Genomic DNA, 21,435 nt, shown 5'->3' on the forward strand with positions numbered 1-21,435 from the left:
AAAAAAAAAAAAAAAAACAGATTATAGATATACATTTAGATGTTGTTAACTAAATAGCAGTGGTTTCATGGAAGAAGACAGAATTATTGAAGCAATGAGGGGAAAATGTGGAGCAAAAGACTAAAAGAAAGGTCTCAGTTAATAGGAAGAAGAGAGCCAGTAGAGGACACAGAGGGGGATTATTGGAAATCTAAGAGGAGAACTGAGCCAGAGCAGCATGGCGAAGGGATTTTCTAGAAGGAGAAAAATTCAAAAAGTGGTCAAAAACTCCCCAAACTCCAGAAAACTTAAAGCAGATGCCTGAGAAAATCAGGTATTAAAAAATACAATCAGAAATAAGAAGTTTTAAAATAGTATAATTTGTGTAATTTAGGTATAGTTAATAAATTCAGACATGATACACATCTAAAACAACCTTTCCTGAGTAAACTTTCAATTATTGTTTATTTGATAAAATAATTGATGAATTTCAACTAGGTGACAAAATTTCACAAAGATTATTACTGAAATCAGTGAAAAGAATTTCTAAAAGATTATTACTAAAATAAATTCAGTGAAAAGAATTTCTAAAAGATTATTCCTAAAATAAATTCAGTGTAAAATAAAGTCTTCACATTTGTCTACTCTTATTTTTCTTTCTTTCTTTTTTTTTTTTTGGTTGAGATGGAGTCTCATTCTGTCGCCCAGTCTGGAGTGCAGTGGCCCCATCTCTGCTCACTGCCAGCTCCGCCTCCTGGGTTCACGTCATTCTCCTGTCTCAGCCTCTCGACTAGCTGCAACCACAGGAGCCCACCACCACGCCAGGCTAATTTGTTTGTATTTTTAGTAGAAACGTGATTTCACCATGTTAGCCAGGTTGGTCTCGATCTCCTGACCTCATGATCCACCCACCTCAGCCTCCCAAAGTGCTGGGATTACAGGCGTGAGCCACAGCGCCCGGCCCTTCTTTTTCTATAATCCAGAAATCTGAAAATGAGAATTGAGTATTTGTGTAATTTTTATCCCAACAAATTTCAGTATGACAGTGGGATTATATTCATTGATTTGTGTATTCATTCTGAATGTTTATTAAAATTGATCTTGACAGATAAAGGATATTTATGAATTTTTAAAACCACTTCATTGAAATATAATTGATATGTAAGAAGCTGTACATATTTAATGTGTACAACTCAATGAGTTTGGGGATAAGTATTTACCTCTAAAACCATCAAGTCCATAGAAATATCAGTTACTTCTTGATCACCCACCCTGGTAGCAGTCAATGGTAATGTTTCAGGGATTCAGTAGTGACGATGTGTTCTTTCTCATTGTTCTCATACAACATAGTTAATTGGACAATTTGGACAAGCAAAGAGTTCACTGAAGCAGAGTCCTATAATAGAGAAAATTAGATAGATAAGGGAGGCTGTAGATGAGGCTCCTAACTCCGGCTTATTAGTTCAACAATCCTAGAGAAAGTGACAACTGAGGCTTTTTAAGCTGAGGCTTAAAAAGTGACAGGAAGTTAGCTGGGCCATGGGAGTAGGTTTAGGAAGACAGCCGTTCACTCAGAGGATACAACGTCTCTGATGGTGTAGAGGCAAGAGAAAGACTAGCAATTGTTATTTGACCACATTGTACTTGTCTGCCTCTTAAGACTTTCCTGCTGGCATCCAACAAATACATATTCTATACACACTGTTTTGTCAGTGCTATTTTTGGGAATAGGAAAATGACTGAGATTAAGTCCTACCTGATAGTAAGAGAATAGATTCAGAAACTAGATAATGTGAATATAATAGGGTGAATACTGCCAGGTATTGTGGAAACATAAATATCAAGTTTTAGCCCAACTTGGGTGTCAGGGGAGGCCTCCTGAAGGTGATCATATCTAATCTGAGTCTGATAGCATAAGAAACATTTAAGAAAGGTGAAAAAGTTACAAATAATGAAAGAACAGGGAAAAGATAGACTAAATTCATTCCATTAAAAATCATGCATGTCTCTTCAAGAAAAGAGCAGTTGAGAGAGGAAAATAGTATAGTATATTCTTCAGCATTTACTATTAATTTAGTTTTCAATACTTTCTTTTATTTATATAAAAAATGACCTTTAAGAGGCTGTTCACCAAATTATCTTCATAAAATGTGTTAGCTATTACTGGAAATTGGCACTTTTAGTCCATTGGTGGTAAACTTTAGTTTCATTTTCCAATTTCTGAAGGAGTTGCGAATATTGCAGAATGTTTTCTACCTTTGTCAGTTTTTTTTTCTTTTTTAGCTTGTTCAATTTTTTTTGTTTTGTTTTATTTATGTACTTTCCCCTTCTATATTTGAAATGGGAGTCAGGAAAAAGGTATAAAACTTTTACATCACAGAAATGAGACCACTGTGAAACAGAAAAAGAAAACAAACCATTATGGACATTTTTTGTTTTCTAGAAATGAATTAAAGATTCTCAGAAATATATTACAGCCACTTTGGGGAAGAAATGAGTGAAAGACTAAACCAGGAAAGTACTTGAGTGGGAAAAGTATCAAAGAAATAGAAAATGAAAAGCAAATCTTTTAGTGAAAAGCCTTAGATGATCTCTATTTAGTGGAATTCTTAAAGGGATAATACTGTAAGGTTACTGTTCCTGTTTTCTAGATTGGTTAATGTAGCGCGGTCAGGTATTACAAGAAGCCCTGTGCCAGGCTGTGTCACTTGCAGTGGTTGGCAAGTTTAGAAATTAGGAAAGGTTGTAGCTTTTTATTCAGTATTCTGTGAGAAAAATGTGAGGAAGAAACAGAACTCATTCTAGAACTGTGGGCAGGTTGCTAACTTTTATTTAGATGAAAGCTATCCAGAAAAATGCTTCCTATTTGTTTTCAAGCAACGTGCAGTTTTGGTGATTGACACCTGTTTTGTTGACCAACAGAAACTGTGCTTTCATTTTTGGCCAAGTTAATCAGGAGGTCTTGGCCCCTACTCCTTAACTCCTTACCTCTTTACCACCTAAAAACAAAAGTCTTTAATGATTTCTAGTTAATTTAATATCTCTTTACTTTCATACTTGGTTTTTATATTTTTTGTGTGCCAAATTAGGAGAGTTCCCTCACAGAAAGGCTAAATTTCTTTTGTAACAGCCTTAAGGATGCTGCAAATTCTGGTATCAGGAATTCTGTGGTGCTTAAACCTTCTATTTAAATAGATTTGGGGAGCAGAATGCCAGTCAGATCTAGCAGTGCTGCTGTTGTTCAGAAGCAAGTTGTAATGACATAGGGAACTTCTGTGACTTCATAGAGCAGAATTTTACCCTGGGTATTTAAAAAATGCACAACATAGATTATGCTAAGAGAAAAAACTATCAGAAGGTACTCAGTGTAAACTAATTTTATAACAACCATTTTATGTTTATAAAAAGTGGAAATGAAGAATAAGGGTATTTTATGAAATTTTAAATTTCTTTGGTCTTACTAATTTGTTCTCAACTTTATCTTTTATACAAGAAGATTTTTATGGAAGCATGGCTTACAGTGTTGCTTCATAAGATTTGTGTTCTGGCCAGGCGCGGTGGCTCAAGCCTGTAATCCCAGCACTTTGGGAGGCCGAGACGGGCGGATCACGAGGTCAGGAGATCGAGACCATCCTGGCTAACACGGTGAAACCCCGTCTCTACTAAAAAAATACAAAAAACTAGCCGGGCGAGGTGGCGGGCGCCTGTAGTCCCAGCTACTCGGGAGGCTGAGGCAGGAGAATGGCGTGAACCCGGGAGGCGGAGCTTGCAGTGAGCTGAGATCCAGCCACTGCACTCCAGCCTGGGTGACAGAGCGAGACTCCGTCTCAAAAAAAAAAAAAAAAAAAAAAAAAAAGATTTGTGTTCCACTATTAGCAGCTTAATGAAGAGTAATTAATCATGTGTTTGTGAGTTAAAGTAGTAAAGGCTTAAATTTGTATAGTACTTTGAAATTTACTGAGGATATTAGGTTTCATTTAAGACTCACAATAACCCTGTGAGGTAGATATTCTTCCTCTAATTTACATATGGGGAAAATGAGGCCCAATGGTACTAAGTGTCCTGGCCAAGATCATACAGCTGATACTAGTAGTAGTTAATACGAACAGAGGGCAAACTAGGTGCTGTGCAAAGGACGTTACACACATTAACTAATGTAATCATGACAGGAAGGGTACCCCTCATTTTATAGCCGAGGAACACAAATATAGACTGACTTGCCCCAGCCCACAACACAAAACCAGAGAGGAAAGACTTGAATTCAGGCAGCCTGGCTCCAGAGCCCACATTCTGAACCATAGGCCCTGCCTCTGTGACCCTAAGTTTATTGGTCAAAATATAACTTTTTTTTTTTTCAGGTCAATTGATAACTGATTAAAACTCCAAAAGAAGTAGACATAAACAGGACTGCCCCACAGAAACCTTAGAACTAGGAGTGACCTGGCATATATGCTTGGGTACAGATCACGGAAGTGTGTGTTTAGTGTCATGAAGCAATAAAGTCAGTGGGTTACCATGAGAATTTAAGGAGAGGTAAAGCAGGAGGCTTATGCAAGGAATGACATTCATCATTAAACTCCTAGGTGGATTTTTCACCTCCCAGTTAATTAACATGTTTGAGAATGCTAATACAGACTAATACAAAAAGCCTGACTGTATTCGAAGTGGGACTGCCACAAAGACCAGAGCTTGCCTTCCCATATAATTATGGGGAACTGAGCCCCTTGATGATAACATGTTAAATGAAATTAGTAAAACTTTACTTAATCTACTTAAAACTCTGAAGGTTAGATTTAACTTATCTAATTAAATCTAATAGACTGGGAAAACACAGCTTACTTTATAAGTAGTCAAGGGCTTTCCAGATATATTGATTCTGAAGTTATTTATTTTTCTATTACTTTAATAGTTAAAGTCTATGTTGAAAAGCTGTTTTGAGTCTAAACTCCAGGCTTGAGGCAGACAGGCAAAGCAGAATGTTGAGTTTAATTTTACCCAAAAATAAAGCTAGCTCCAAAAGCAATTTATTTCATTTTTTTTTTTTTTTCATTTCAAGCAAGTTCTTTCAGCTCATATGATTTGGTTGATATGAATTTATAGGGCACATATTAGCTGCCCATTTCACTTCTAATATCTGAATCATCTTATCTTCCTTAGTGTCCTGTGAGATTAGAACAAGGGTCACAAGTAGGCCAGTAAAGAAAAGAATGTTTGCAATAAGCAGTTATGTTTCCTAGAAACTCTATTTGGGCATGCCATTGCTGATTTGAAGAAAGGAGAAAAAGCTTGATGAGACTGAGAGTTGAAAATTCTGGAGAAGAACTGCCAAATATTTTTGACTGCCTGACTTAGGAGAGATGTTAATTCCTGAGAGCCACCTATTATACCCACTTTCTTTGCAGTGGAAGAATAATTCCATGATAAAATGGCAAAGTTAAGCAAATTTTGGGGGTATTATATGTATGTCTGCTTTAGTAATGTGTTTATAAATATATAAATTTGTTGTATAAGAAAATTTATAGATTAAAAGTTGTCCACAGAGACCATATAATGGGGGTAATTGGTGTAAATAAAAATCAGGGAAGATTTTGCTTAGAAAATAATCAGTTAATAGGTATTTAAGGAAAAAGAATAGTTAACTAGGTGGGAGTGACAAAGTTCCAGGCAGGTGGAACAGAATGATCAATGGTTTAATGACAGAATGGACTAAGGCAAGGATCTTCAACCCCTGGGCCATGGACGAGTACTAGTTCCTAAGCTTGTTAGGTACCTGACCACACAGCAGGAGATAAGCAGTGGGGAGGGAGCATTACCACTGGAGCGAGCCCCGCCTCCTGTCAGATCAGTGGTGCCATTAGAATCTCTCAGGAACATGAACCCTATTGTGAACTGCACATATGAGGGATTTAGGTTGCTGGCTCCTTATGAGAATCTAATGCCTGATGATCTGAGGTAGTACAGTTTCATCTTGAAACCATCCCCCCAACCTCCACCCTGTCCATGGAAAAATATTCTCCCATAAAACCAGTCCTTGGTGCCAAAAAGGTTAGGAACCGCTGGACTAAGGTAAATGCAAGAAACTGAAAGCCTGTCGAGCTATATATAGCTGAGAGGGCACAGTCGGAGGGATTCAGGCAATGTCCTGCTGGCCTTCTGATACCTTTCAGGCTTTATCCTAAGAGAAATGAGGATCCACTGAAATGTTTTAAAAAGTGGAAATGGCACAACAAATTTTGTACTGTGAATTGAAAATTTCAGAGGCTGCACTAGAAGGGGCTAAAGTCAATAGAGAGAGTTGAGAGAGTAAGGTCACAGTCTGGGTATAAGACATGGAGTGAGGCCAGAAGAGTGGCAGTAGAGATGGAGAGAAGCACATGCACTGGAGATAGGGTTTGGAAGTGAAAGAACTTGGCAATAGATTGAGTATGACAGAGGAAGAGAACAAAGGCAGATTGTCAATGATAACACCTAGGTTTCTGGCTTGTGCACTGAAATGGATTGTAATGCAATATTAGGGAGGATTTATTTTGCAAGGCATATTATTTTATTTTAACCACAGTAAATTTTGGGTGCTTTTGTACTCCAAATGGAGACATTCAGTTAAAGTCAGATAAATCAGTGAAATTCAGAAGAACATTCTTGGCTAAAGATATGAATCTGAAAATCATTTGCATATAGCTAAGAAATGATGCCCTGAGCTGGAATGAGATCTAGGATGAAAATAGGGTCTGGATAGAAGTTCTTGGCCAGAACCTTGAGGAATGTCACCATTGTGGCTGGGCCACAGATGATAAATTCTGCTACGGAAATAAGGTTAGTGTGGAAAGAGGTATACATAGAAATAACAGAAGAATATCACAGAGAAAGGGCTCAGAATGTTTCATCGAGAGTGTTAACATCTTAAAAGGTTTGCTAAGAGGTCAAGAAGGACAGAAAAGTGTCAAAAACTCCCCTTTGGATGTAACACCCTGGAGATGACTGAGCACCCTGGCAGTGGCAGTGAGGTAGAGTGAGGAGGCAGGCGCTAAAGCCTAGTCAGCCGGGAAGTGAGGCGAAAGGGAGGCCGTGGGAGCAGCAGGAACACACAGCTATTTGCAGAATTTTGGCATTCAGGGGTGGGAGAGAGAGAGGTGACTAGAGTGGGATGTGGTTTGTTTTGTTCTCTGTATTGCACGTATTTATACATGGTTGAAAGCTAAGGGATGGGCCGGGCGCGGTGGCTCAAGCCTGTAATCCCAGCACTTTGGGAGGCCGAGACGGGCGGATCACGAGGTCAGGAGATCGAGACCATCCTGGCTAACACAGTGAAACCCCGTCTCTACTAAAAAATACAAAAAACTAGCCGGGCGAGGTGGCGGGTGCCTGTAAGTCCCAGCTACTCGGGAGGCTGAGGCAGGAGAATGGCGTGAACCCGCGAGGCGGAGCTTGCAGTGAGCTGAGATCCGGCCACAGTACTCCAGCCCGGGCGACAGAGCGAGACTCCACCTCAAAAAAAAAAAGAAAGCTAAGGGATGGGATCAAATGAGGAAGGAGAAGTTGAGCTATATGAGAGAGAAGGAGTACAATGTATGGTAAACTTCCTAAGAAAGTGAGAAGATGGAAAACAGTTCAAGAGATAGTTAATGGCCTTCAAAAGTAGGGCCAGCCCTTCTACTTTACCAAAAGAAAATTTATGGTTTGTTTACGGATCTAGATAGGCTTGTAGTTTGGCGACAGATGATGAGGGAATAATTGTCTGAATCTTTGCATTTTCTCTGTATATGAGAGATGAGGCCATCTTCTAATGGGGAGGTTTGAACGTCCAAGGTTTCAAAGTAGAGGAGAAAGTGAGAACGTTACTGTGGAAAATGGAAGGACTAGGCAATTGGAGAAGTTATTGGGAAACTAGGTAGTGGTAAGATTGCCAGGCCGTGTTGAAGGCCTGACTGGGTTTGCTGATTCTCAATTTATGGCATTATTCTGCCCTGTGCTTTATTTCTCAAGTTGTGTTCAGCTCCCTGGATTCTGGCAGAGAGAATGGCGAGCATAGATTTCAGCTAAGGTAGGGTAGAGGAGACGGGCTTTGGAAAGGGAGAATTGAAGAATCTGAGAGCTTCAGTGGTACATGGGCCAGACCTATGAAGGTTGAAATCACCCAGGATGATGGCAGAGTTTGGAGAAAAAAGAAGGCCGTGAACCCTGCAAAAGAATCTTCCCTGAGAGAAAGGAGATGCTAGGGGAGGTACTAGATGGCAAAACTCAGCCAGAGAAGATCATAATATAGCTGGATTGCATGAACTTCAGAAAGAAAGGGGTTTGTTACTACCAAAGCAAGAAGGTGGAAGAAAAATACCTGCAGGAAGCTCTGGGAAGCCAGGAAAGAAATCCCAAACCCTTACTCTGAGGTTCATGGGTAGGGGAGGAGGGATAAATCCACAGCTGCCATATGAGAAGGCTGCAAAGGAAGCAGGACCCTCAGGGGAGAGACAAGTTGCAGGTAAAGCAAGGAAGTTGATGTTTACAAAGCCATAGTTGCAGAGAGCACAGTTGAAATGTGTGGATTTAGACTGAGATGAAGCTTTGTATAATACAGAATTTCAAATTGCCACTACCCTATTTCTTTCAATGTGCAAGAGCTGCTTTGAAGCAAGCTTCACTTTGACTGCCCTAGATGAATGCTTTAGAGATCACTGGAGAAAAAAGGTTAGGGATATCTGGCCGTACCATTAACTAATTGCTGTGGGGGAGGCTGTTCAATTCTTATCCCTGCCCCAAGTAAAATGAGTAGTTGGGGAGTGCTGCCGAAGAAAGAATGGATTTTTTTTTCATGTACAAGAATGGCAAATCAAAGTATGAAAGCAGAAGAAAAAATTAATGAAACTCATCAGCTTAACCTTGATTTACAGGATTCTGAAGGAGGACAGTGGTAGCGCTCTGATAATATGCAATATCGTTGCTTTATGTATAGAGCTCTTCTGACTTCGAGCAGTTGGTAGTGAAAAGCAAGAGGTTCCTTGACAAGTGTGTTTATCAAGCACATCTGCAGTGTGATTTTGTACGCTCAGTTGCAGCTCTGTCATTCTCCTCCATAGTCATTTAACATGATGGACTTGTTTGGCAAATCCTTCAGGTGGTGGGAGGACAGGAAGAGGGGGAAGCTTACTCTGGATCATAAAATAAAAGATATTGGTCTCTGTCACACACTCCAACTCTGCCTTCTCCTCATCCTCCTTGATCATTATGATTATTTGTAGTAAAGAAAATGAATGGCTAGGTGGTGTAATCCTGTGTATCTGTTGATTAGTTGCTCAGGGCACCATGGAGAAAGGATTGTGGTGTAATTGTCTGGTTTGACTTGAATTTTCGATTAGGGGGAAAAGAAGTTTGACAAGTTCTTTATCCTGCAGCTCACGGAATTTCATAGAGTCTTACTGAACAAGATAGTTCAGATGCATCTCTCCAACCGTGATGTTCATATTAGCCAGTAGCAGCTGGCATCTGTTTACTGCTATATACACACTGTGCTGAGCACATTCAGTGTATTTCCCCCCATATCACAGCCTGATATTTTTTACTTACATATTTCAGAATATATAATTGAGATTTTGGGTCTAAGCCCAAGATCAACCCAAACTCTCAGCCAGACGTATCTCCAAGTGCCATATTCTTCTCCAGAACGCTCTAGAGCAGTGCCATCCAACAAATATAATGAAAGCCACATGTAACATTTTAAGTTTTCTAGTAGCAATGGTGAAAAAATAAAAAGTGGGTGAAATTAATTTTAATAATTTATTTTATCTAACCTAATATATCCAGATTATTATTTTATCGTGTCATCATTATTTTAAAAATTATTACTGAGATACTTCACACTGTCTTTTAATGCTACGTCTTTGAAGTGCAATGTGTCTTTTACATTTGCAGAGGGTCTCAGTTTGGGCTAGTCACATTGGCAGTGCGGGGGCCAGTGGATACCGTACCAGGCAGCTCTGCTGTAGACCCTTAATGAAAACAGAGTTTTTAATCACGGAGAGTTTACTGAGTTTATTACAGGTTTTGCTTTGAGATGAGTAGAAAGAGGCCTTCCTGGCCTCTGTGGTCTCTGTGATTGGTCTCTGTGATTCAGTGTGACACAGGGTTGGGAGTGTCCTTTCTCTTGTTTCTTGGTCCTGTGTGGTGGCCTCCTCTTTTAAAGGTATATGGGTATGTTTGGGTCCGTGTGTGTGTTCCTTTTCACAGTAAATCTCCATGAAGTGTATGGAGTCCTTAGAAAATACTTTATGATACATAGAGTAAATAAGAAAAAGAAACAGACCGCTGCTGCCGTTAAGATAAGTGTAGCTTTGCATCCCATTACTATCTGTTTAATTTGGCGATTATTTAATCTCTACAGATCTGTCTTTTTTGCCTGTGACCAATCTTCATAGCTTTATAGGCTATACCTAGGCTTTGCTGAAAGAATTTCTCTATAGGAGGACAAAACCAGATTATGCGTTTAATATAGTACCTGAGAAGTAGGAAGTGATTAATATGTTATTATTATATAGTATGTTCAAAGTCCTTGTGTAGTTACTACTAAAAATCAGTATGAGCAGAATCCCTAAACAGGAATATGAAAGCAGAGTATATTCTATACTGAAGTGACAAAACAGCTTTACAAATAACCCATACCTATTTCTGGACAGGTGCCTTTATACATTCCTTAAATTTTAATTGACCGTTCTCAGTGTAAGGATTCAGTTACTTTTGTCTTTTCGTATAGATGTCATTATATTGATAGCTATTTCGAAGGCCCTTAAGTTGCGATTTTCTCCAATTTTCTGAGGTGCTTACCTTGAGGTTTGAGGTTGATGGGTAGAAAAAGAAGGGAATTTTTAATGTCTTACTCTATGCAATTATACCTAATTTTTGTTACTTAAAAAATTTTAATTCAAATAAAGAAGCATTTTAGGTTTGTATAAACAACAGTACTAATCGGTGTTTATGTGAGCTAGGAGTAGAATTTTTCTAATACACCCCCATTTTAAAAACATCTTCTTATAAATTAATGTCATAGAAAATATTTGGTTCAGCAGCTCATGGTGGTAGATTGCAATATTCCAGCCTTGTATGTGTCCAGCACCAGGGCCCTAACAAACTGTGCCTGCTCTGTTTATGATACCTAATAAAGAGCAGTCAACCATGATGATATTACCATACAAGATCATTGCAATCACACATAAACGTCTTCCCATGTTGTTTTTAAAATTGAACAAACAGGTGGTTATTTGTCATTGATGTGAAAAATGGACAAGTCACCCCATATCCATAATTTGCCTTCAGCCTCACTGTTCTGTGGAAGACTTAAGGGTATGTCCACGTTTTCCTCCTTTGAACTAACCTAACTTTTATGTATTCATTCTTGTGCAGAGGTTACTACATAATAATCGTGCCTTTGAAGAAATCTCGCGGGAAATTTATCAAGCCATGGGAGAGTCCAGATGAAATGGAATTAGATGAGGTAACTATGTCATTGTTGGCTATGTCTTTCATCAGTTATTTAATTTGCTACATATCCACCCTCTCCCTTTGAGGCCTTTCAGGATCTAATCTGGATGCTGGCATCTCCATACCTAGCTGGTTGGATGGTTCAGTACTGTGGGCATGCTAACCCCTGGGGATCCCAACAAAGATCCTTTGGCTTTAATTAATTCTGGACGGGTGCCTTTATACATTCCTTAAATTTTAATTGACCGTTCTCAGTGTAAGGATTCAGTTACTTTTGTCTTTTCGTATAGATGTCATTATATTGATAGCTATTTCGAAGGCCCTTAAGTTGTGATTTTCTCCAATTTTCTGAGGTACTTACCTTGAGGTAATTAAAAAACATTAAGTTGCAATAAAGCTTACAACCTGTCTAATCTTTGTTGGCCTTAATATTTTGCCCCTTGCCCCCAGTAAAACATGATGCAGAGGTGTGGGAGGTGAAGTGAATTGTCAGCAAAGACTTAATCACCATTGATATAAATCCCAAGGTCCCCTTCATTAGTGCAACAGTTGCTGAGGCTGTTACAAACACCAAATTGCAATTTGCAGCAGAGTTCATCTGACCTACTGTCTATGGTCTTGACCAGTTTCTCGCAGAATTCTGTTGATTACCAAGTGTTAGCCTTATTCTATATTCTGTAGGTTTTAAGAGTCAAAAATGCATTTAACAATAGAGAAAACAAAACAAATCACAAAATTGTGAGCAAAGCAACATATATAGAACAAGAAACAACAAGTACTAAATATATAATTTGGATTTCCAAAATCTTACAACAGCAGGTGCATTATAATTGGTACTCTTCTTGTATAAGGACATTTTTGAAAGGTAATGCATAACATGAAGAACAAGACATAATTATTACATACTTCTATTTAGATAAGAAAATATGATCCAGAAGTGTTGAGCTAGATGCCCAGAGAACCACAGCAGGTTAATGAGTAGAATTCACATTTTAAAATACGAAAGAGCCTTTGTTATTTTAACACGATGCTGTTTTCAATCAGTTCATAAGGCAAATAACCAGAATGCCCCCATTTGGAAAACATGAGATTTTAATATATTGGGTTTATTTATAGCATAGGCCACATCTTGTAGTACAGCCTTTTATTTCTAGGTGCTTCTTCTGCCTCAAATTAGTACAAACAGAGCAAGGAAAAGAATAAATTCCCTACCTACATTACAGAGAGGTGATGTTTATTTCATATCTATGTCTGTACAAAGGAGACTGTGATCTGACCAGAAAGGTTGTTAGCTTTCTTTGGCAGACATATGTCATCTCTAGAAGTGGGATTTATGTTATCACTGGCTCCATTTATCTGAATTAAATTTGATCAAGTTCAGATGAGGAGATGAGTTCAAGATTAGGCCTATGCTTTTCTGTCACTAGTGATTAGATGATCATTGGGGCTGTGTAAAATGAGACATTATTTCAATAATGTCATCAAGTAATTTAGATATGTTATTAATTGTTTTGTGTTGATGGTAAAGGAACAAAATCATTATTCTGCGATATCGAGAAAATAGTAATCCTTTAACTGAAAATGCAGAATGATCAGCTGGTCTTTTCTAAGCATTTTGAAGCCAAACATAATTTTACTTGCAACTGACTAATCAGTTAATCTTGATATATTCTTTACTATTTTAATTGGTTCTCAGCTGAATTACAGAAGTGTCATCATTCTGTTTAAGTTGGAATGGGATTTAAAATGCAAAGGCAACTTATAGAATCTATGAATTGTTCTACCTATTAAAAAAAAGTTTTCAAGACTTTGAGAGCCAAGCCAAAATGACATCAGATACTTTTAAATAATAAGCTTTCCTTAGAAGTAAAGCCATTTGGTAGTAAGTAATAGAAAGTGATTCTCTTTTATAGCCACGTTTTAACCTCCAAAATGCACAGCAACACTAATGGATTAAAGTATAGGACTATATGACTTTGAACTTTCTTGCAATTAAATTCTATGGGTCTCTGCTGCTGATTCCCATAACAAAGGGTCATTTTAATCATCCAAGTTGTGGTGCATTAATCTGTATAATAGTTTGATAAAGAACATTTTATTAATTCAAAATTTTGGGGTTGGGATGGGTTGTTTCCCACTTTTCTTACTGATATAATTGAGACCACATTGTAGAATTAATGGGGGAAGAAATAAGATATGCATTGACTGGAAAATGAAAATTATTTCTGATAAAGAAGTAAAGTCCTTGATATATCTTCTGGAATTACCTCAATAATCTTGTAACCATTGTGGAGGGGAACAAATGAAAGTAGGCTATGGCCTCACTTTATGCTTACTCATCCAGTTTTTGATCCCTACAGACAGTTTTTTGCTTTTTTTTTTTTCTACCATGGATAATAAAAGCATTGTAGTAATTTTATCTATAGCTTGGTACTGCCAGGTTTGACAAAGCAGTGTTCCTCTCTTAAATGTATTTGATCAAGTGATTTTTCAGAAAGGCCTATAATTCAAATTGTTGGAACCATATCATTGAATAGAATAGTGGCCTAAGGGAATTTCCACACATATGCCTCATATCTAGGCCCATAAAAAATTGAAAGAGGCTTTCCAAACAGTATTACTCTCAAAATTATCTTCTGAGTTCATTTATCCTTTGTTACGGGGATGCTCTCCACATGATAAATTTATAAACTGAAACTCTTATTGTCAAGGTCAAACTGGGCAGAGCAGACATTGATAGTCAAAACGAATTTGGAGCAGAATGACTCCCAAAATGTTAGTGATATTTAATTCAGAGCAGGTCATGTAATATATCATGAGTTTTTCATTGCATTGTACTTCAAAGGCTTGTCGTAAAATAATGTGGTCATTTGTGGTTGTAACTGTAACATGCTGGGTAACTTTGGTGTCATCCGAGCCCATTTGATCCATTTGACCCGTGACACAGGAAGCACGCTACAGAGATTAGAGCAACCTAAAGGGGCAGAGTGATGTTCCAGGTTTGACTTTAATGAATGACGGCACTGGATCTAAGAATACCCAAAAGCTCAAATATTTTATTCTGAATTACTTCCTATGAGTCTTCTAAAGAAATCCTAGCAGAAAGTGATTGTGGGAATGACAATGATATGTATGAATTATGACTATTAACTGCATCTGCAATATGAATAAAATCAAGGTAGGGTTTGATCAGTGAAGTAGAAGAGGGGACACAGTCACATAAACAACTGGTGATAAATGTTTTTGATTACCCAACTTCAAAAAGCTGTTCGGCACATCTGCAGTGCATTTTCCTTCTTGGTGTAATAGGCTGCTATCCTTTACTACATATCAACAATAACCTGTGTAATGACACTTCAGTTATAATATTGCATTAAATATTTGGCATCAGATTTTTAAATTAGCATATGAAAAGAATCAAGATAAAGGAAATAACACATTCATCTGTCTTGATGTAAGCAGATACATAAAAATTATATGTATAAATACACAGAGTTAGAACAATTTAGAGTATCAGAACTTAAACATTGTATTTCCTTATGGTACCGTGTAATAATTAAGTAAATTAAATTATCGTTGAAAAAATCTCTAGCATGGAATTTCATTTTATTTCACTGAGTCTAATTATATATTGAGACTTTCTATTGTGCCCCAGTTTCTTCATTTATAAATTGAGGATTATAGTAGCCATGCTTATAGGGTTATTATGAGGAGTAAATTGGAGCTGATGCATGTTTAGGAACCCTAGAACAGTGTCTGGCACTCAGTAATTGCTTAATAAATGAAAACTATTATTGTTATAATTATCATTTTTGTAAGTAAAGCTAAATTTGACAACAAGATTGAAAGACAGTGCTAACTCTCTAGCCTTGTGTTTTTACTGGCCAGTTGGTGCATAATTGATCAGCATAACTGAATTTATTATGGGATGGTCCAAATTTGCTAACCAAGTGATGCCCAATCTACCATGGTTTTCCTAAAACAGCTCACGTTTCATGTAATTTTAATTGCATCAGTAAACTCAAAGTAACAGAAAATTTTAGCACGTTATGAATTAAATATTATTGAAAAATAATGTTGGCAAAAGTTTTCCTATAACTGAAAGACCAGTTTTTAACATTTTTAGGATACAATTTTGAACCAGCTGAACACATTTACTACTCCCAGTGTAGAAGGGACTGTAACGTACCATCAGATTCCTAACAAAAGGATTCAGTGTTTATCCTATAAACAGTCTGAAGCCATTTTATCACAGAAGCCTAGCCTTGATCATGCCAGGCTCTCATTCTACTAAGTAGAGATCACTACTTTGGTTTTCACTAGATCATTTCTATTTACAAAAACAGGAATAGTAATTAGTTTTGCTGCACTGTTTCCTTAAGTATCTTAATTTTGTTTATCAAGGTGAAGACAGGGTTTATTCCTTTTTCCGGTTCGTCCTCAAATACGTAGACTTTTCTATTAATACATAGATATTAAAATAAATATAATAAAAAATTATTTCTGAGAAACTGGCAAAAAGATTGCTGCTTACATCAACAGGCATCCCAGACTAATATAGATCTTTCCTTTGTTAAACCCTGTGAAATACCAGTTTTAATTGGATGTCAAGGTGACTTTGAAATCAGTGTTCATAACCACTGTTAGTATGATTTTCTTGTAATAAAGGAGTCAATGAAAAACAATAGATTATCCAAAAATAAATTCTACCTCTTTTCTTTAGAAATACATGAAGGATCTGTATATACATGTGCATGTGTGTTTTCTTCAAGGTAGTACTAAAATTAATTTTCATCTACCTTGCCTATATTATCTGGCAAGATATACACACTCCCAAGAGAGGTCGATTCTAGAAAAAGTTGACTCCATGATAAAGTATAAGGAAGTGCACCCCAGTTGCCTACCCAGGGAGCTAAGTTAAGCCAGAAATTGGTAAATGAGTAACAATGTCTATTTAATATGTGTATATTAAAAATTGTTTGTTGGATTCTGCTTCTGCTGATTTGAGGGAATTTGTATCGTATGAATTATCTAATTACTAAAAACTAAAATGGCACTAACCTCTTCTAAAATGCAGCTATATTTAAAGATTTAGATGTCTTTGTCTGAGGTTACTACTTGTTTAATAAATCTCCTGCAAGGCAAGGCTTTTATGAATCAAGCTGACTTTTTTCCTTAGACAAGTTATGATGCACTATTGCCCTTTGAGAGAATTTCATTAGTGTAGGAAATGAAATGAGCTACAGTAAAGGATCTAATTGCCCTGTGTTTATAGCCTAGACCTTGTAATAGCAGTCCAGTATCTTACCTTAACAGGAAGAGAAGCATTTGAAATACTGAGAGAACTGAGATTTAGTGACGCTGATGTGCTATATGAAATGTGAACAAATTGCATTTGGGTTGTTCCCAGTGCTGAATTAATTTCTCTCATTAAATTATCAATAAGTTGGGTTATTATTTACAGTTCTTTTTCTGTTTCCCCCTTTTTTCCTTAAGCTGCTTAAGGAGATATCTAGGAAGCGCAGAAGCATCCGTTATGGGAGAGAAGTTGAATTAAAGCCATATATTGCCGCTCACTTTGATGTCCTTCCCACTGAGTTCACCCTGGGGGATGACAAGCATTATGGTGGATTTACAAACAAGCAACTCCAAAGTGGTCAAGAATATGTCTTCTTTGTGTTAGCAGTAATGGAACATGCAGAGTCTGTAAGTTAATTATGATGGCATCTCTTTCCTATGGTATGCTTATACATTTTCACTGGAATGTGGTTATTTAGGGATTTGTAGGTATATCCATCCTCTATTTCTCATGAACTGTTATTAACTTAAGTGTAATAACAGGCCGCGACTCTTTGGACATTGCTGAATATACTCCTCAAGACTGAGTTACAAATGAGACTGTGTCTCTGATGAAGGAAATTTACGTGGCCCTCTACTTTGTGAAGTTCCAGATCAATAGGACATGGTTCCTGATACCTTTTGATGTAGCACAAATATTATGGTGTTAGAACCAGCATTGCTCACAATCTCCTTCTCTCATCCTTTCAAAATGACTGCTGTCAAGAAAAGGAGACTGCTCTCATCTTGCATAATGCCTGATTGACATTAGCCCCTATGATTGCAATGGGAAATCACAAGCTCAGCCATTCAACATGGCATATTTCTAAAAATATTGGCTTTGGGGGTGATTGTATGTATTCTCCTGTATTTGCCAAGTGAAACTACCATGCCTCTACCCAGATTCATGAGGAAGGTCTATCTAGAAAGAGGCAAATACAACAGCTTCTTTAATTCTAGAAATTTATGAGTGACTTTATCAGTGAACAGCTGAGAAAGTTATAAAATAATTTAATAAAAGAGAGAATTCCTAAGGTATTCTAAATAATGAGTTTTCTTCTGTTATGTAATCCATCTTGCTTATATGTCATTTTATGTTTCCGTTGCTTTGAATATTTAAAAAAAAAATGGGGGAAGAGATATTGTACATAGGAAGGGGGTGAATTTTGAAGTGGCAGGTCACATGAACATTTAATATACATATTCTAAACTTCATTTATCTAATCGGCGTCTATATATGACAGGTATGGTAACTCTGAGCCAGTCATTTCCCGAATAGAAGCAGCTCATGATGTATCAAAGATTTCTCCACATCAGGTGTTAGGGTATACAGTGGGGCCTCTCTCCGAGTGACTGAAAGAATTATCCCGTGGAAAATCAAAACACAAAGCCAGCCTCTCTGCCTGGTTTACCTTTGTGCTCAGAATGTCATTTGAAAACAAAGTGATGGCCTTCCTGGAATTTTAATGTACAGATATGCTTTCTCTTTCTAGTTGAAGGTTTTAAGGCAGAACATCAAGGGAATGAAATGTTAAGAAATCATCTTTTTCTTTTATTCAAAATGACTTTTAAATATTTGAGAGGAATTTTCTTTTAATAGCTCTAGGAATGTTTCAAAAAGCACGCTTACAGCATTGAGGTAGATCAGAGAATCTAGCAAAGGAGAGGAATCTCATTCGATCCTGCAAACTGAACCACTGAACTACACACTCTGGTTTCTCATGTCTTCCGCTAGTGTCTAAATATGTCACAACTGATGAAGAGTCTGCCCCTTTCTTTAGTATGTCATCTGCTTATTAATTATAGAATTAAGAGTTTTTTTTACATGTGTTAATGAAGTTGCCCCTTTATTCTATCATCTTGCTCAACATTGCTTCCAAATATATATGATATTTATTTCCTTTATATATCATAAATATTTTCAGGCCTGGAAGAGACTTGTATCCAGCTAGAGTTGTTTTGTAGTAATAAAGCCTTTGTGTAAGCCTCAAATTTCCATAACAGATTATAACAATGTTTCAAGGGTAGACTGGTAATTTGCAAAGAGAAAACGCTTTTCCCTCCCTCTCAAAGACACAAGCTATCCCCTAATCCATTGTCTCACATTAAGAATGTCAGATTACTGGTTTGGAATGATCCAAAATTTAATCTCTTACTCCCACACATAAGAAATTATATTTTTCATGAGGCTAGTATCATTTTATGACTTCGTTTTCTTTTCATTTTCATACATCTCTGTTTCTTGAATGGGTTGAAAATCTATGTTCTTTGGGAAAACCTATGCTTAGACTTCCATCTCAAGGGACCATGATTATTATCTTAAAGGTTCTTGGTAAAGAATTTCAGATCGGACAGTTTTGCCTAGTTCTGTCTACCAAACTATTTTAGCATCACCTACAATATAAACCAAAACAATGATATAAAGAATCATGTTCCTTAAATACATAGTTCTTTGCCAAGTCCTTTGTGTCAATCCTTATACCATATACATCCTTTTTTTTTTTTTTTTTTTGCTGCCTCTGAGAGGCTTGGACATACGTACTGGGTTTCCATCTTCCTTTAATGTATTAGAAAATCTGAAAATCTAGTCAGTCTTTTTCCTGGGCACAATGACGAAAATGAGAAAGAAGAGTAGTATACAAGCATTCAGTGGGACATCTGTTCTCCTGCTTGATGGCCAAGCTCATTGTACTTAAATTCAGAATAGATGCCATAAACTAAATTTTTTAAAGATGCAGGTTAAAACATTTCAATATATGTACTGATTATGAAAAATGAGCATATATACTGATGTCTTGACAGTTTCAGCCATTTGAAAAGATGAACATTTTTTGTCTTATTCAGCCAGGATTTGCTGAGAACCCACTAAGTACAAGGTTCGGTGCTAGCTGCTTTAAGCATATAAACACAAATAATATATGAATCCCTTCCTTCTAGGAGTTTGTAGTTTCACCAAAGAAAATGAAGTATATATACAAATAAAAAGCCAAAATAGAGTTTGGTGAGTGCCATTAAAAACAAACAAACAAAAAAAAAAAACAAGGACTAAATAAAAATTTAGCTGTATTATTTGTACCTTTTTTTTCTTTTAGAGGGGAATGACCGATCACTGCCAGTCAGTTAAAAAGGGGTGGTTTCACTGGAGGCAGTATTCAAGTGGAGGCCTGGAGAGTTGTTGTTCAATTTCAGGAGCTAAATGTTGTGCAACTTGTGAGGGAGTAGAGGAGCAAGAATAGAGCATTTAGGGAGTAGTAGAAGCAGCCCACTATGATGGAATGTGTTGTGTGTTGTAAGCAAGTTTAAAGTAAAATTGTGGATGCCCTTGAGAATCGTGCTAAGTTGTCTATGTTTTATTTGGGAATCACAAGAGAGCCTCTTGAAGGCTTTATAGTTGCAGTTTAGGATGATACCTCTAGCAGCAGTGGAGACTATTAGAGGAAGGAAGAAACTTGGTATGGTTAGGAGCACATAAGTAAGGTCCTAAAGAAAAGTGGCACTCATGAGACTGGAAGGAGAGCAGATGGACCTGGGGGTCACTGATAAGCTGAAATCAGTGTTTCCAGTCTATTCCTGTTTCTATAAGGTAAAATCAGTATTCATTCCTAGATACTGAGAGGATGAGAGAATTTGGGAAGTCAGGAGGAAGGGAAGGAGTATCTGGAAAAAATTAAGAAATTCATACTTAATTTGAACATATATGTAGGGGGTCTCTAGAAATGATTGGAAATGAAGATCTGGGATTTCATAGAGTATCTGAGTTTAGGAACATTAATGAAGAGACATATTCTGCATGGAAGTTGAGAGTTAAAGCTTGGGCTGACCTTACCAGATAAGAGAGGACAAGAGATGCTAGTAGAGAATAGAACTTAAGAACTTGGGTTCAGGGCCAGCCACAGTGGCTCACACCTATAATCTCAGAACTTTGGGAGGCCGAGGCTGGAGGATTGTTTGAGACCAGGAGTTCGAGACCAACCTGGGAAACATGGTGAGACCCCATCTCTATAATTTTTTTTTTTTTAAAAGAATGTTGGTCTATAGGATGGAGTCAGAGGCAATTAACTCAGCAGGGCATGAGCAGTTGAAAAGATTAGGACAGGACTGGTTTAGTACAAAATTAAGAGAGCCAGAGATAAAAATTTTAAAGAAGGCTTGATCCACTGTGGCAAATCTGGAAAAGTTGTCTGGAAAGGTAAAGAGTAAATAAAGGCAATTAGATTTGGCAAATGAAAAAAAAAAAAAAAATAGGACCAGTGGTGTTGTTGGAGTGAGAAGAGATGAGGAGTGAGTAGTAGAAGCAGAGCAGTTAGTGGATGTGGATTGGTTTCTGTTGGATTGGAAAGTAGAAGATAGGGACTTGAAGGCGGCAGGTAGAGTCAAGATGTTTTCCTAATACAGGCTAAAATAGGACAGAGCCAAATGGGATAGGATATCATAGAAATAAAAATCATCGATATTTAGTCCATTTCTTCTCCAAGTAACTGTATTTTTGAAAAGTATATTATCAATTGTTGAGAACAGACATACTAGTCTCTGAGCAATAACTGTAATAAAACTAAATGAGAACTGCTAAATTCTTTTAAGTTCTAAAAAGTCTATATTTTATGAAGCCATATCATCAATTCTGTATATCTCGCATCTGTAATTTGAACTATG

General features: G+C 37.1%; 1 protein-coding gene across 1 annotated transcript in view; it reads left to right on the plus strand.

The window, feature by feature from the left end:
• The window catches only part of PTPRD (protein tyrosine phosphatase, receptor type, D), a 1,303,505-nt gene that overhangs the window by 1,131,959 nt on the left and 150,111 nt on the right, over nt 1-21,435 (plus strand). The window contains exons 23-24 of the mRNA XM_011937289.1: nt 11,368-11,458; nt 16,942-17,151. Coding sequence (XP_011792679.1) covers nt 11,368-11,458; nt 16,942-17,151 — 301 coding nt within the window. The remainder of the gene's footprint in view (nt 1-11,367; nt 11,459-16,941; nt 17,152-21,435) is intronic.

This window comes from Colobus angolensis, unplaced genomic scaffold, assembly GCF_000951035.1.
Source record: "Colobus angolensis palliatus isolate OR3802 unplaced genomic scaffold, Cang.pa_1.0 Scaffold162, whole genome shotgun sequence".
Taxonomy (NCBI): Eukaryota; Metazoa; Chordata; class Mammalia; order Primates; family Cercopithecidae; genus Colobus; species Colobus angolensis.